Below are 16,753 nucleotides of genomic sequence, written 5' to 3'. Positions count from 1 at the left end.
AACTGCTTTTGCTGCATCCCATAGGTTTTGGGTCGTCGTGTCTCCATTGTCATTTGTTTCCAGGTATTTTTTTATTTCCTCTTTGATTTCTTCAGTGATCACTTCATTATTAAGTAGTGTAATGTTTAGCCTCCATGTGTTCATCGTTGCTTGTTTCCTCTTTAGTTCTTCTAGATTCTTGTTAAACGTTTCTTGTATTTTCTCCATTCTATTTCCAAGATTTTGGATTATCTTTACTATCATTATTCTGAATTCTTTTTCAGGTAGACTGCCTATTTCCTCTTCATTTGTTAGGTCTGTTGGGTTTTGAACTTGCTCCTTCATCTGTTCTGTGTTTTTCTGTCTTCTCATTTTGCTTATCTTACTGTGTTTGGGGTCTCCTTTTTGCAGGCTGCAGGTTCTTAGTTCCCGTGGTTTTTGGTGTCTGCCCCCAGTGGCTAAGGTTGGTTCCGTGGGTTGTGTAGGCTTCCTGGTGGAGGGGACTAGTGCCTGTGTTCTAGTGGATGAGGCTGGATATTGTCTTTCTGGTGGGCAGGTCCACGTCTGGTGGTGTGTTTTGGGGTGTCTGTGGCCTTATTATGATTTTAGGCAGCCTCTTTGCTAATGGGTGGGGTTGTGTTCCTGTCTAACTAGTTGTTTGGCATAGGGTGTCTGGCACTGTAGCTTGCTGGTTGTTGAGTGAAGCTGGGTGTTGGTGTTTAGATGGAGATCTCTGGGAGATTTTCACCGTTTGATGTAACATGGAGCTGGGAGGTCTCTTGTGGACCAGTGTCCTGAACTTGGCTCTCCCACCTCAGAGGCAAAGCACTGACTCCTGGCTGGAGCAACAAGAGCCTTTCATCCACACAGCTCAGAATAAAAGGGAGAAAAAGTAGAAAGAAAGAGGATAAAATAAAATAAAATAAAGTAAGATAAAATAAAATAAAGTTATTAAAATAAAAAACAATTATTAAGAAAAAAAATTTTAAGTAAAAAAAAAAATGGACGGACAGAACCCTAGGACAAATGGAGAAAGCAAAGCTATACAGACAAAATCTCACACAGAAGCATACACATACACTCTCACAAAAAGAGGAAAAGGGGAAAAAATATATCTTGCTCTCAAAATCCACCTCCTCAATTTGGGATGATTCTTTTTCTATTCAGGTATTCCACAGATGCAGGGTACATCAAGTTGATTGTGGAGATTTAATCCACTGCTTCTGAGGCTGCTGGGAGAGATTTCCCTTTCGCTTCTTTGTTCGCACAGCTCCCAGGGTTCAGCTTTGGATTTGGCCCCGCCTCTGCGTGTAGGTTGCCTGAGGGCGTCTGCTCTTCGCTCAGACAGGACAGGGTTAAAGGAGCAGCTGATTCGGGGGCTCTGGCTCACTCAGGCTTGGGGGAGGAAGGGGTACGGATGCGGGGCGAGCCTACGGCGGCAGAGGTCGGCATGATGTTGCACCAGCCTGAGGAGCGCCGTGCGTTCTCCCGGGGAAGTTGTCCCTGGATCCTGGGACCCCGGCAGTGGCAGGCTGCACAGGCTCCTGGGAGTGGAGGTGTAGAGTGACCTGTGCTCGCACACAGGCTTCTTGGTGGCGGCAGCAGTGGCCTCAGCGTCTCGTGCCCGTCTCTGGTGTCCGCGCTGATAGCCGCGGCTTGCGCCCGTTTCTGGAGCTCCTTTACGCGGCGCACTTAATCCCCTCTCCTCGCGCACCAGGAAACAAAGAGAGAAGAAAAAGTCTCTTGTCTCTTTGGCAGCTCCAGACTTCTCCCGGACTGCCTCCCAGCTAGCCGTGGTGCACTAACCCCTTCAGGCTGTGTTCACCCCGCCAGTCCGAGCCTCAGCTCCCAGCCCCCGCCCGCCCCGGCGGGTGAGCAGACAAGCCTCTCGGGCTGGTGAGTGCTGGTCAGCACGGATCCTCTGCGGGAATCTCTCTGCCTTGCCCTCCGCACCCTGTTACTGCGCTCTCCTCCGTGGCTCCGAAGCTCCCCCGCTCCGTCACCTGCAGTCTCCGCCCGTGAAGGGGCTTCTAGTGTGTGGGAACCTTTCCTCCTTCACAGCTCCCTCCCGCTGGTGCAGGTCCCATCCCTATTCTTTTGTCTCTGTTGATTCCTTTTTCTTTTGCCCTACCCAGGTACATGGGGAGTTTCTTGCCTTTAGGGAGGTCTGAGGTCTTCTGCCAGCGTTCAGTGGGTGTTCTGTAGGAGTTGTTCCACGTGTAGATGTATTTCCGGTGTAGATGTATTTCCGATGTATCTGTGGGGAGGAAGTTGATCTCCGCGCCTTACTCTTCCGCCATCTTCCCCGACACCCCACATTACTTTTTTAAAAGATGAGGATAATCCGGTTCATCCTGAAGTTCACACCCCTATTCCCCTTATGTGTATGCCTGTGTGTGATGAGAGAGCCCCTCAGCTGATCCTTGGAACAGGAGTCCATCAAGCTTCAGGTAGTAAAAGACAAGCTGCTTTTGTCTAACTATGTATACATATAAATTTCAGTGCTACAATTTTGAGGCCAAAATGGTACTTTTCAATGCTAAACGATAAAGAAAAAACAGTATTCTTTGGAATCCCCTTCAAATGACTGTGGTCAAATGAATGCAAAATGAGGAAACAGAAAGAAGAGTTCAAGACCTCTAGGTTTTTTTGTACTAAAGGTTAAGATTTGGGGCTCATAATGCTTGCCGGTATCTGAGCAAATTTCAGGCTAACTCACACCCATCCGGCTCCCTGACAGAGGAGAGGCACTGAGGGAGACTGCAGTTTGAGCTCCAACTCCCCCACTAGGGAGCGGGGTACTTGGGTGAGTTCCCATGTGCACCTGAGCCTCAGTTTCTACAGCTGCGCTTCATAGGATCACCGTGGGAATTAAGGGGGTAATGGATACAAAAGTGCTCTCTAAACACAAAAGGCTTTGCAAACATGGCCATTGTTACTGTACCCTTTAAAAGATGAGGAAAAAGAAACAGTAGAATGTGATAATGTATCCATTCCTTTCCGGTTGCCACAGCAAAAGGCACAAGAGCTTGAACATAGGATACAAATGAAGCAGAAAATCAGATTGCACCAGTTTCAAGGGGATTATACCACTGAGGAACAAAAAGGGTGTGATTTTTCAACAAATCTTCACAGAACAGTGTAGCCCCATTTGCTGAGCCTGTGGCTGGGCCCCGTGGCAGGACAAGCATCAACAACTCTTCTCAAACTAGTCTGTACCAAGTTCCCCTGTTCAGCCTCCCTCAGCACCACGTGATCTTTTTTCCCCCTGCCGATGTCTTCCCAGCTGTGAGCCAGTGTGCTCACTCTTCAATCCTGGCTTCCCATTTCAATGGCAAGTGTGATGACCACAGCTTAATTCTTTATCACCAGTGTGTTTTTTTCAGATTTACTTTTAAGAAATGTGTGTGTGTGGGGGGGGGGATCTTCTTACTAGATTCAGGGTTTTCATCCAGGACTTCGAGTATTTTCATTTTTTCTGCAATAGCCATGTTTAGTTAACTATTTTTTAAAGCAGGGTCACTGAAATCATACATTTATCCAGTATTCCTCAAAATGTAAGAAACTAAACACCTGGATTCACAGACCCTTCTTAAAGTATAGGGAGCATGTATTTCTGCTTTCTTCCAGAGGGAAAACTCTTTTTTTTTTTTTTTTTAATGATGTTAAGTTTTTTTAGGGAAAAAAAACCAAACTCAACAACATCTATATTACTGGGGTGGAAAATTTATTCTATTCTATTACTAGACTTGTGTGAAGTTTGGCAAAATGTCACATGGGGTTTCCCTATTTCTCTTAAGTGAATTCTGAACTCCACTTTGGACTTACATAGTGTTAAAACCATTCCTACGAACGTGACAAACTGCATGTTTCCATTGAAAACCACCCACAGTAGCCCCCAGGGAAGAAAGAATAACCTGTTCAGGTTCCCTTGAAATATTCATGAACTCAGCAGAGGATCAGATTAAAAACAGAGCCCCCAAGCAGAGGAGGTTTTGGTTTTTTCCCCAAGTTTTAAGCTTTATGATGGTCTTTTCACAACTTGGCCCACCTGCTCATAAAAATGCTCCTATGCCACACCAGGATTATAGTTTATCTTGCAAACTTTTACCTAATGGACAAAAACAGGATGTACAGTTAATTCTTCCCCTTGCAAGGGAACTGTAGTTATCAGCAGACATATATGAGAAATCGTGACAGTGGGTTAATATTGTGGTGTGTGCCTATTTTTTGAAAGTGACAGCTGGGAACATTGGATATATAACATAGGAAACATAAACCCTTACCACATGAGTCAAAGAAAAATATGCTTAGGAACTATCTGTCGGGGGAAAGGGGACACACCGCACATCTTAAAGTCAAGTGAAAATGGTGTTGTTGTTTCGACTGGTCCACTGTACTGAACCTCCTGTGGCAAGGTTGAATAGAACATCATAAAAAAGCCCTTTCCAAAGCCATCTTCCATTTGACCACACCAGACGTTAACGCAAGGGAAGCTTAACCCTTCTGAAAACATTTTAAACCTGATCAAATTAAAAGCAGCACCAGAGGGATTATTTTTTTCCTAGCAAGAACCCACAAGCAATTTACTTGACTAGAGGAAAAATGCAAAGAAATCCTTTATCACAAAATAGCTTCTTGAATCTTTCTACCAATAAACCTTCCATCCATCCATCCAAGAATGCCTATCCTCCCTGCTGATAACAAGCTGTGGAGATAAATATTTTATTTTTTTCTATAAAACCCCAAATGATGTTTTCAAATAAAATGAAACTACTACATGCCACTGTCAAAAATGGTCCTAGAAGAGGTAAATGTCATTTTAACAGCTGTGTGTTAAAATATTTAGTAGAAAGAATCTACTTGTCAAGTTCCTACAGAAAACTCCAAAGAGGTTATAAGCACATCTATCAAATTTTCATCTACCTTGGGGCTGACCTACTGGGGAAACCATAGAAAACCTGGCCTTGTGCTATGAGGGAGCTGGAGGTTTAGAGTTCTGGACAATAATGGGGTCACAATCAAGCACAAAGATGGGGCCTGATAGAGTTTCTGCAGTGATTCCCCAGTGAAGGCATACTGGCAATAGGCAGCTGCATTCTGCTTTAAGCCACAATTTGAGCTAAGGAAATGAACCCATGCGATGGACCATCGAACTCCCTTGTGAGAATTCTGACCCCTCACTCCAAACCTAGCAAAGAAACACCCATCAAATATTAGCAAAAGAAAGACCAAGCCAGCAAAACATGGGAAGGATTTTTTTTTTAAGCCTCATTTAAATAGCTTCCATACCCTACCCTTTGGGAATTATATTAGGTAACTTTTTTTAAGAAGGAAAATTTGGTTTTAAGGAGCTTATGGGAACATTTAACTTGGAATGGAAAGGTTATTTGCTCAGTGTTAGGCTAAAAGCCAAAATCCACTTTTAGCCAGAGATGATTTTAATATTATACCTCACAAGAGTATTGTGTCAGCAATGTAGCAAAGTTATGACTTCCCCCAAAGACTCATTAAAATGTATTATTAAGTATAAAAAAATTCGGAAAATCCAAGAGGAACCCGTCTGTACTATCTCAGAAACAGTAAAAATTCTTTCCAACTTATCACTTCTTTCACTCTGCCTCCTCTACAAATACCACTCAGTAAGTACTGGGAAGAACTCGATCCTGATGAAAAAGAGGGTGAAGATGAAAAAGAGGATGAAAAATGCCCTAGGGCTTCCCTGGTGGCGCAGTGGTTGAGAGGTCGCCTGCCGATGCAGGGGACACGGGTTTGTGCCCCGGTCTGGGAAGATCCCACATGCCGCGGAGCGGCTGGGCCCGTGAGCCATGGCCGCTGGGCCTGCGCGTCCGGAGCCTGTGCTCCGCAACGAGAGAGGCCACAGCAGTGAGAGGCCCGTGTACCGCAATAAAAAAAAAAAAAAAGCCCTAAAGAGCCATTATGATGCTCTGCATATGATTCTTCCTTTAAATGTGCTACAGAGGAATATATGATGAATTCCGGTGACTATAAAAAATAATAAACCTGTGAAGAAGCCATGATATTTTTTAAATTATTCAACCCACATGACACTTTAAAGTATGTTAAATTAGAAACATTATTTTGAAGAAAAATAGTAACTTTTTCCCACTTTAATTTTTATAATCTGAAATTTTAATAACTCCAATATTTTTCTTTTTCTTTCTGTTTTGGTTGTTAACTCATGTCAAATTGTTTGCCCTTCGTCAATTCTTGAAAATGTCCTCCCACCTCCTCAATTAAAAAAAAAAAAAAAAAACAATGACCTCATTTAAGTCAAGCAAATCAGCTCTAGAAAGCTCGACCAAGTATTGACTTTATTACCTAATCCTGCAAGAATGTGAAAGCACACTTGCAAAGGCGTTTCAAGCTGCTATGGAAACGACTCTTTTTTCACTATAACAGTACTCCCGGCTGAGAACTGCTGGCTCGCAAACCCCCAATCCAAGCCCATTGACAGCTTGTGGAGTGGACAGATGAGGCATGGAAAATATTTTAAATTAGTTCATTTATCTTGTTGAGACACAGGAAACGGCAACAAATTTCTCACATAAAAGAAAGTATAGAGAAAGACAATGCACCCCTAGCAATGTGTAGCAAATTTAGTCCATTAAGTCAAACCCTTCAGAATATTCTATACTGCCTGATAATAGCCACATCTCGTATTCTGAGGGAATTTTTTACAATCAAAAGATCCAGAAGGATGGCTAGAAATCACTGACTGCTTCTGATTTTTTGATGGACTCAAATTTTGCAAGTCAAATAGTTTTTAAATCAATGGTTTTTCACTGATCCCAGGTAGATCTTGGGCCAATATTAATTCTGCTTAATAAATCTAGAAAATTGCAGTAAAGAACTGAAAGTTCTTAAAGAGAGCTCAAAAATGGCACACTAAGGGTGAGCCAGACAAAGATGATTTAAGGAGACAATGTGAACTGCCCCTAAAAGTAAATGGACAGAATGGCTTCGTTCTAGGTCCCCATTCCATGGCTGACACCTCAGGAACTTCTGGCTCTGTGGTTCCTTCCCACCTGTGTCTCTGCCACTGCACCACTTCCACAGCAGTCTGTCACCTCCTGCTTCATGAGTCCCTCCTAGGAAGACAGGGCAGGGTCTTCAGGCCTGGAAGTAGAAGCAAGTGGACACAGGGGCCAAACACTGGTCTTGGGGTTGGCTGCATCAGCATCACTGGGAATCAGAGGATTGTGTTAAAAATAAGGTCCCATCCTCCCCACAGCTAGAACTTCTGATTCATAAGTCGGAAAAGGAGCCCAGAAATCTGTATTTTTAATACACATTCCCAAGCCAGATTTGGAAATCACTACATCCCAAATCCTTCACGAACTAGAAGCAGATAATTCTTGAAAGTCTATGTACTTACTCCCTTGAGTAATTTTAAGTAGATACATAAAATTTCTCATCATAACCTTAAGTTGTGAAAGCTTTCATTCTCTGTATTAAATATTGACTTTTAAAAGTAAAATACATTGTCTCGAAATTCTATGGTGATTTGATACCTCCATCATCCATTTAAAAAAATAAAAGAACAGCCACTTTTTTAAACAGATTTTATAGCATTATTTATTCTCTTTAAACTTCTATTACCTCTATTCCACTTTCCCCACAGAATTTTATCTGAAGATACTTCTATGCTCAAAAGACTTTTATTGACCACTCCACCATAATTCTGTCAAAAGAAATATGCATATTAATTGAAGTTTCATTTTTTAAAATTTCCTATGACAGGCTCTAAGTTAAAAAAAATGTTCTGATTTGAAAATTACACTTATTTTCAGTTTATAGCTGATCAGAGCTACATATATATTACAATGTTGTTAATTATTAAAGTAAAAAAGTAAATTTTTATTGGATATTTATTTCTTAACCTGATATATAAACAAAGATTTTTTTTTGGTACACATTTAGTTTTATTGTAACAAAGCAACTTGTACACTTTTAACGTTTAAAACTGAGCATCATCTTTCCTTTCCAGTGAAACAAAAAGAAAAATTTAAAAATAAACAGGAACAAAATTACAATAGAGAATGTCAATTGCAAATAAGATCCTACAGGTTCTGCTGATTCTCCCATCGAGTGGCAGGGCTCAAGTCATCATTAGGAGAGAATTTTATTTTAAAAGTGTCATCTTAAACTGCAAGGATGTCCGTTAAACATCACAATTAAACATGCCAAAGGAGAAGCCATGTTGTCAAAATGCCCACTTAACCCACCCAAACATCTCAAAGCCACCCTCTGCTGACCTTCTATAACGCTGTTTTTTAAGTTTGTTTTTTCTTTTTTTAAACAAGAGAAAGTAGACAGATACATGTTGGTAGATGCTAACTGTCCATATTCACAAAGAGACACAGTGTAATCTCTGAGCCCAATATACAGAGAAAGGAGGAAAAAAGCTAGAATTCTATGCACTACTACACAGGGGCCTAGCACCCTCCAGCTTGCAGCAGAGCTAAGGGAGCAGGAGGTTTTTCTTTTTTCCCACAGAGCATGGTGGTGTTGAGTCCATAAAGTTTTTGTTGAGACAGGAAGGGATAAAAGTGAACTTGGAACAGAAAGGGGTAGAGATTCTTTTCCCACTGAATTCTGCTCAAGGTATTTCCCCCCAAAATAAGTTGTGAGCCATGGTATAAAGGAGAAAAGAGACCTCAAAAACAGGGCAACTGAGCACAAGAGGAGGAGAAAAAAAAAAAAAAAAAAAGACTGCAACTTGCTCCCAGGGACTGGAGGAAATTAAAAAAGGAAGGTTGGAATCCATCAGTGTTCCATTCATCATCTTCTCCTTCATCTTCCTCTCCTTCCTCCCCCTCCTCACCATCTTCATCTTCTTCACCTTCATCCTCATCCCCTTCTTCATCAATATCTTCCAATCCTTCTTCCTTTTCATCATCATCTTCTTCTCCTCCCCCTTCCTCATCAACCATGTCCGGAACCAAGTAGTACTGTAATGGATTTGGCCAAATATCATCTTTGATGACCTCTCCTAACTCATCTGCACCTGCATCAGAATGATCAGTAAACCAGGTGAAGAAGCTTTCTGGTTCCTCATGCTGTCTCTTCCTGCTGGCTTTATTCTGCGTTTGACTTGAACGTTTTGTCAAATCCTTTCCGGATTTCCATTTGATTTCAGTGGACTTTGAAGATGGATCACCACTCTCATTCAGAAGAAATTCTTTGGGGAGAGCTTTATTTTCAAAGTAAGGGTTTTCATCAAAATAAAAATCTATTCTGTAACCTGATTTAATATCTTCAAATTCTGTCACTTCGACTCTTGTCAAATAACGCAGCGCCTCTTCATCCTCCTCCCCAGCAGTGCAGACACTTGTGGATGGTTAATAAATGTTGTTACCCCAAAATCTGGGATTTTGGCCATCAATTCTGACCTCTTCTGATAAAATGGTTGGCGGAGTTTGTTATATTTCTGTTCTACTTTCAGAATCTCCTCACTGGCTTGTTCGTTAAGTCTGTCTATTTCATTTTGTACTTCATCAATATGTTCAGCTGCGTCCTGCTGTTCTTTCTGGAGGGGAGGCGGCGGTGGGCGGGCAGGCGGCTCTGCTCCCTTACTCACGGCTCCGCGCTCCAACTCGCGGCTCCATCTCCCCAGCCACCTCCTCCTCCCACCTCCTCCTCACAGCAAAGGCGGGCAGCCGACAAAGATTTTTCTAAAGTAGCTTGTATAAATACAGATAATATCACACACTGCTGGCGATATAGTTCCTGTGTCATTTTAATTATATTTTTCCTTAAAAAATAATTCACATTAATAAGCAGATAGGACTGGAGGAGCTCTGTTGCAGCAATGTTTCTCAGTTCTTTTGAACTCTTTCTCAACTACCATCCATCGCTATCTATCAGCTGATGTCCTTTGGGTAGTCCTTCAGTTTTGCCAAAAGTATCGAAAAGGAGCCACCTGAGTTGCAAATCAGTACTTGCTACCCAGTCATTACATTCATTCCCTTTTTCAACTTTACGAAGACCAGCGTTTTGCATCATTCCTCTGTTTAACATGCCAGAGGTCTTCCGACACAAGCAGGGCACCAGAGTAAGATCAGAGACAGATGCGAGCCAAGGAGGAGATGGGCTATGAGGGGGAGGAGGACAGGAGACTCTGTAGACCTGTAGACAGCAGGTCTGTTCTTGAGCAGATCGACCTCAGGGCAAAGTGTGGATTATCCTTGTACATGCTCTTAGGAAGGATATGCGGGAATGTGGGCATCAGTTCAAAAGTGCCTGCCAGTTGATCCTATAGTTCACGATCCCAGGGGTCTCCTGGTAGCAGCTACAGTTATCAAAAGTGAAGAGCACTCTGACAGCACCTCGCTCAGGAGCAAGGGCTGAAGAGGGCAGTGCCCAGTGCAACATTTACTTCCCAAGGGCAGAGTGGAAGCTGGCTCAGGGAGGGACTGGAGCTGAGAAGCAGGGTGGGCATCTTTCTCAGAGCAGCCTATTCCAAAGTGTATTCTCCCAACTTTCCCATCTCCCCCGGCCTCACTTTTCCATAAAGTTTCCACTGAGAAACACAGCACAGACTGTGGCTAAAATTGTTCCCATCTGTGACAGAGGCACATTTACTCAACAGAATAATAACTATTCTAATGCTGGTGTTGCAGCAATCAATGTATGTAAGAGGACACACAACCAAAAATCTTGTGTGGCCTAACTCAGAAATTCACAATTAGGCCAGTGGGGTTTTAAGATACAGAAATATCTACCAATTTTTAAAACTTTTCTGCTTGCTCTTGGGTTCAAATGTACTACATGTGAATAACTTTTTAAAATGAAAAGTAATAAAAGAAAGAAAAAAACTAAGTTCCTCCACTGCATGCTCCATTCACTTTAGGAGGGGTTAATGTATAAGCCCAGTGGGGAGCACCATTTTCTATAAATGCTAAAATTATCTCACCATGCAGTCTGAGAAGAAAAACACAACAGAAGAAAAGTTTTTAAGCCCACACTCGTATGAGCAGAGGAGGAAGCAGAAGCAGAAGCGTGACTCCTGCCTTTCTGCCTCTGGCAGGAGCTCTCACTGCGATGCCAGCCAAGGACCCAAAGCTGCTGGAGGGTCAGCCGCCAGGGCTCTGCATTTGACAGTGTAAAAGTCAGGTGAAGCGTCAGAACAGAAGGAGCCTACCCTCCCCCCTTTTGGGTGTTCCCCATAGTTCACCCTACACAACTAGACTTTCAGCCAGACTCACTGGCTCTTTTGGAACCAGGAAAAGGTGAGAAAAATCCCAGAATAAGAATTTTAGAACTGAAAGGGTCGTTTATCTTAGAAATAAGGAAACTGAGGCCTGAAGCAGATGAGCTGGCCCACAATCACACTCCCAGGGCTGAGACGCCCCCAAAGGCATCCCTCTCTCCTCCGCCACGCGGCTCAGAGCTCTGTCCTCCGCTGCTCCTGCCCCACTGGTTCCCTTCTCTTCTCTGATGCACCTCGTTTCTTCCGGCCTCGAGGACCTTGAATATACCACTCCCTTAACTTGCATAACTTCCCCCCGCCATCCCTACCTTCATCTTGGCTGCACCTCCCTCCTCACGTTTTAGTTCTTAAATGTCATTCCTTCAGGGTCATCCACTCTTGAGCCTCCAAATTAGGTTAGTCTCCCTGATGGACATTGTCATGGGACAATTCCTTTTCATAAATAGTCATTTTTAAATTTATTTCTCGTCCTAGACCTAAGAGCTCCAAGAACATTGGAACCAACATGTTCTGGCTCATCCTTATAAGCCCTTACATATAAGCCCTTATAAGTAACGGCTCAGGACCTGGAAGAAGGTAAACATTCATTAAATATTTATAAATAAATTTAATAAATATTTACTACATGGTGGATACTGCTTTGAGGGTAATACATATACTATTCATTATTTACTTAATTTATTCCTCTAAACTCCATGAGGCAGGCAATAGTAATATTTCCATTTTATAGATGTAAAAACTGAGGCACAGAACAGTTCAGGAACTTCACCAAGATCACACAGCTCATAAGTGGAAGAGTCATGGCCCTGGGTAACATTTATGGTAGTTGCTTTATAAAGGGTCAATGGAGACCTGCGTGAGAACTTAGTGCTTGGAAAGATTTTTAAAGAACGAGCTATGAGCATAATGGGCCCTGATATCGGACACTATGTGAGCATTTTCCAAAAGAATATATTAACAGACTTTATATTAGTCATCTTTCATGCTCCAGCAGCAACAATCTCCAAAGCCTCACGAAATGTTTGTTTCTTGCTCATGTTGAATGCTGGCTGTGACTCTGCGGCAGGTCTTTAATCTGGGCCCCGGGCTGGGAGAGTGCCCCTATCTGAACCGCGCCGTTTTCACAGATGGGAACGGAGAGATGGTGGCACCACGCAGAGGCTCCTAGAGCTTCAGCCAGCAGCAGCACAGGTCATTACCACTTACATTAAATTAAAAGCCCCAAGCTTGTTATTTTCTTCCCCTAAGTTCCCCAGGGCATTAGAAGCAACCAACCACCTCGATTCAACTCCTTATCTTCACTAAAATGTTCTATGGCAGCACATACTTGGTCCCTCAGAGCCTTGTCTCCTCTAGGCACTTGATTGCAGGAATCTAAAGGTGATAATCTGAGTAGCTCTCTGCCCCTGCACACCATGAGCTACCAGCTGAATCCTTCCTACAATTCTTCGTAGCTTTTTAGCCTTCTCTTCATATAATGCTTTTACTCTTTCAATCTTCTCCCAAACAAAAAACCTCTTAAGGATCTGGACCCAAATTCTCATAGAGGTACGGTGGAGAGACCTCTCTATCTTTCTTTTGAGAGAAGGGATGATGTAGAAGGAACACAAACTGTCCCACAGTTTTACTGTTTAAATGCTACCGCCCTGTCTCACAGAGAACGTAACTTCCATTTGCCTCAGGCACTTTACATGCAGTAACTCATGATTCGTTATGTCTCTGGATGTTAGGTATGATTATTTCATTTTACAGGTAGCAAATAATATTAGACACCTGGAGATTAAATTCCCTGCCTAAGGTTTCGTAGCCAACAGCAGAACCAGGACAAGATCGCTCCTGATGTTCTGCCCTTTGCATAGAAATGCTCATCTAGGCTTTCTGATGACCTTGAGCTAAAGTTAAGACAGAGCCAGAGTAAACATCAACTCCTCTCTCCCCTGACATACGCAAATGCATACAACCACACATACTAAATATATTTTATATGTGTGTGTTTTATATAAAATACACACATACAAACACATGGACAAAATACCAACTTGGAACGGGGGGAAATGTTCCTGAACTGTCGAGTACATACTGACTGCTGAACTGAGAGAACTCTAGTTATTTGATAAATTATTAAATACTATGCAGCACTTCTTCAGGAAAACAGACAATAGGGAACTTCAGTCAGGTCTCATTCCTGCTTGAGATGGAACCCTAACAATGGCTAGGAATATAAATGTTAAATAAGGAAGAAACCCTTAATGGTTGGTGCTCTATTTTATCATTTCTCCTAACTCTGACACTTTCCTTTTATTGCACACAACATGATCACTCATTCTGTTGAATAGAATGAATGTTCCTATTGTCAGCTCTCTGTTTTGCTACTTACTGCAAATCCTTGGCAAAACTGCCCGTTTCATTTTTTATTCCCTGTAGATCTTCCTGCCCTCAAGGAAGCAGCTTTAAAGCAGTGTGAGTTCCGGAGCCAAGCGTGACAACCCAGCAGTCTCAAGATGAAGTGTCAAGTCAGCAGACTAGGCTGCCTGCAGTAGCGGAGCCGACTCTTTCAGGGAAAGGACTGCCTGAAGCCCTATGGAGGTCCCCTGGGTCCCACAGGCAGGAAGCAGTCAGAGCTCTGTCTCTGCAAATGGCTACACAACAAGTACTATCCTTTCCATCATCACCCTCAGAGAGGACTCAAGTGCAAGGCTCTGGAAGACTCAGTGAGAGTGTGCGGAGTCGCTCTAAATGGGATGCCTCTAGTGTCTTATCTTGATCACGGTATCAGTGACAATGCCTGACTGGGTTCTCCTCCTGACTACTCCTGAATCTTACCTGCTAGGAAGGCTGAAATGAAACTCAGGTGAGCACACACCAGTCCTGATGGAATGTTGGTCTGAGTCCCTCCCTTTGTGCCACTTTAGTAGGCAAGGTTGGAGGGAAACCTTATAACCGGTCCATTCATTCATTGTTTAAAGCTTTTCTGAGTATAGACTCTGGCCCCATGTGAGGCTCTGATGATACAAAGCCGAAGATCATGGTGGTGTCTGCCCTGGAGGAATCACAGAGTCTCCAGAAGGAGGTAACAGGCGTGTGACTTTGATGACTCCATCCCCAGAGCCACCTTGATGCCATTCACAGGGTGGTAGGCCAGGCCAAGTGGAAGGCACCCAACGTCTAAACATCGTCCCCCAAATACCTCCCACAAAGCCCCTTTAGCCAGCAGTTAGCTCTCTGGGTTCCTGCTCTCATGCAGGGGATGTTCATCCTGTCCCTTGAGTTTCTCAGGTAACACATGCCATTCCTTACTAGCCCCTGGCCTATCTTCCACTGTTTGCCCCTCTGAACTCCTCTCCAGGGTTTTAGATACTTGTTTTGCAGATGCTGGAAACACAGAGGGTACCTTCCATCAACTCAAAGAGGTCTGTCTTCATACTTCCTCATGCAGAGCAGTTATTCTACTTCCCAGATTTCCCCCTAACCCCTTCAGGCTCTGGACCCATGGGGTGTTCAGTGTTTTTCAACAGCAATGCCAGGTGTGACTCTGGCATTTATGACTGCCAACATTTTCAGAGTGGATGGATGCCAGAGACACACTCCTGGAGCACTTTTAGTCAACAGGGTAGTGCCTCCTGTGAGATGTGATGAGTGCCTCTGATCCTTTACAGCTGATCCACCCGGAGGACAAATGCTCAGGCTGCACTCTGCTGTTCCTTGCTTGCAGTGAGTTTGACATGCTGTATGGGGCACAAATAGGAATGTTTCCCTGAAGTTATTGAAAACCCTGCAGGAGCCAAGCTTGCCAAATCATAAATTTAGGAAATTGCATTCTGTTAGACTAAGTCCTTCCCTTAGCACTTTAGTCACCTAGTTATTCTTCAATTTCTTTCCTACAAACACTTGGCCCAGGTCCCGAGGTTCATCCCATATCTATGTGTCTCTTCAGTACATAAAAGAGATTAAGGAAAGGAGAGGGAACAATAAAATTTCAGGTTTACTGGCACACTAAGTGAAGTAATCCCACTATGCATACACTTTTCTTACAGGAAGCTCACTTACTCAACCTTTCCATTCACCTGCCTGATGAGATCTATACAAATATTTTAAGAGGGTAATTTGGAAGACTTACAAGAGTACAAGTTATTCAAGCTGTAGCATTAGTCTCTGTTGTTTGCTTTAGGTTTAGCTCATTTACACAAGTGAATAACTAACTGCCTGTTAATTAATCAGATCAACCGAGACTCATTTAAACTACTTGCTAACAGTCCTCTTTTATATACCATCAGTCTTCAATTGTTTTTGCTTACAATTCCCCCAAAAGAGTTTTGGAAAACTGTATCTTTCCTTGCATATGTTAAAGTTAACCCTTATAAATTTTATTTTTTAATTTTAAGATTGGAAAAAAAAAGTAAAGGATACTCTTTTCCAGCATAGAATTCCAGAATATAATTATACGTGTGCTTTAAATATATTTGTCAAACTTTGGGACTGCAAATTAAGCCAAATTTATGTGAAATGTCAGCCATATATATAACCTGACCGACAAAGGTGGTCCTCATTATCAAACCAATCTGCCAAAACAGATTTTGTTTCTATCAGAAAGACTGAAATCATTTTTAAAAATAAAGTAAACGTATTAATATGCATCCCCATATCAAGCACCTCATTTCTGAATTGTAATTCTAAGAGGTAATCTTGAGTGTATTAGGGTAAAATATAGGTCCAACGATTATAATGACTTAAACGTAACAGAAATTTGTTTCTGGTTCACATAACAGTATTGGGCTGGAAAACAGTTCAGTGGGCTAACATTCCTCCACAGTCATTTAGGGACAAAAGCGCTGCCATCTCAAAGTTTGGGTTCCGGGGTCTCTCTCTGGGTCAACTCCTTTCCAGAAAACAGTAAGGAGGAGGACAGATGGGGGTATTTAGAAGCCAAGCCTGGGAGTCACCCATCATTTTCCTCCCATACCTTTGGCTGAGCTCCTTCCTGCAAGGGAGGCTGTGATGTGGACTAGCTGTGGTCCAAGGAAGAGAAGACCATGGATTTCAGTGAGCAGCTAGTAGATAAGGTCACAACCTTTGCAATAAATTTATGGCCTAAGTGAAATAATGTGCTATTCTCTTCAGTATTTATTACCTAATCTATCTTTGCTTTGGTCTCTGAACACTTGCCCTCAGAATCTGCCCCTTTGTTTACCTACCTGAGGGTAATTCATTTATTCTGTAAAGCAAAAGGGGTGGTGAGAAAGGAGAACCGGAAGCTCCTTCCAAGGTTCTCTCTCCTTCACACCAATATGAGGAAACAGCATGTACAAAAGTCCAGGATCTGGAAGTTGATCCTCAAAGAACTATCACTGCATTGTACCTCTGAGACAGTGTTCACATAACCCTAGGGTACATGGACCCCAGTCTGAGAATCACTGATGTATAAAGTATTAGAAAACACAGAGGATCACAGAATTCTAAAGCGCAAAGTACTCGCGCATTTTACAGAGGTAAAAAGTGAGCTAGAGGGAAGATGTCCAAAGTCACTCTTAAAGAGGTTAA

General features: G+C 42.7%; 2 protein-coding genes across 6 annotated transcripts in view; both read right to left on the bottom strand.

Moving 5' to 3' along the window:
• KDM4C (lysine demethylase 4C) overlaps positions 1-16,753 on the bottom strand; it is a 425,934-nt gene that overhangs the window by 95,312 nt on the left and 313,869 nt on the right. The gene's annotated exons all lie outside the window — the stretch shown is intronic.
• Positions 8,332-12,632, bottom strand: LOC102987041 (protein SET-like). The gene is given in 5 exon segments (XM_055087367.1): positions 8,332-9,322; positions 9,325-9,642; positions 9,945-10,096; positions 10,919-11,093; positions 12,491-12,632. Coding segments are annotated over 5 exon segments (1,449 nt in total). The 3' UTR covers positions 8,332-8,660.

Source organism: Physeter macrocephalus, chromosome 9, assembly GCF_002837175.3.
Source record: "Physeter macrocephalus isolate SW-GA chromosome 9, ASM283717v5, whole genome shotgun sequence".
NCBI classification, from domain to species: Eukaryota; Metazoa; Chordata; class Mammalia; order Artiodactyla; family Physeteridae; genus Physeter; species Physeter macrocephalus.
The sequence above is the reverse complement of the archived record's forward strand: the minus strand, read 5'-3'. Positions and strand labels throughout refer to the sequence as shown.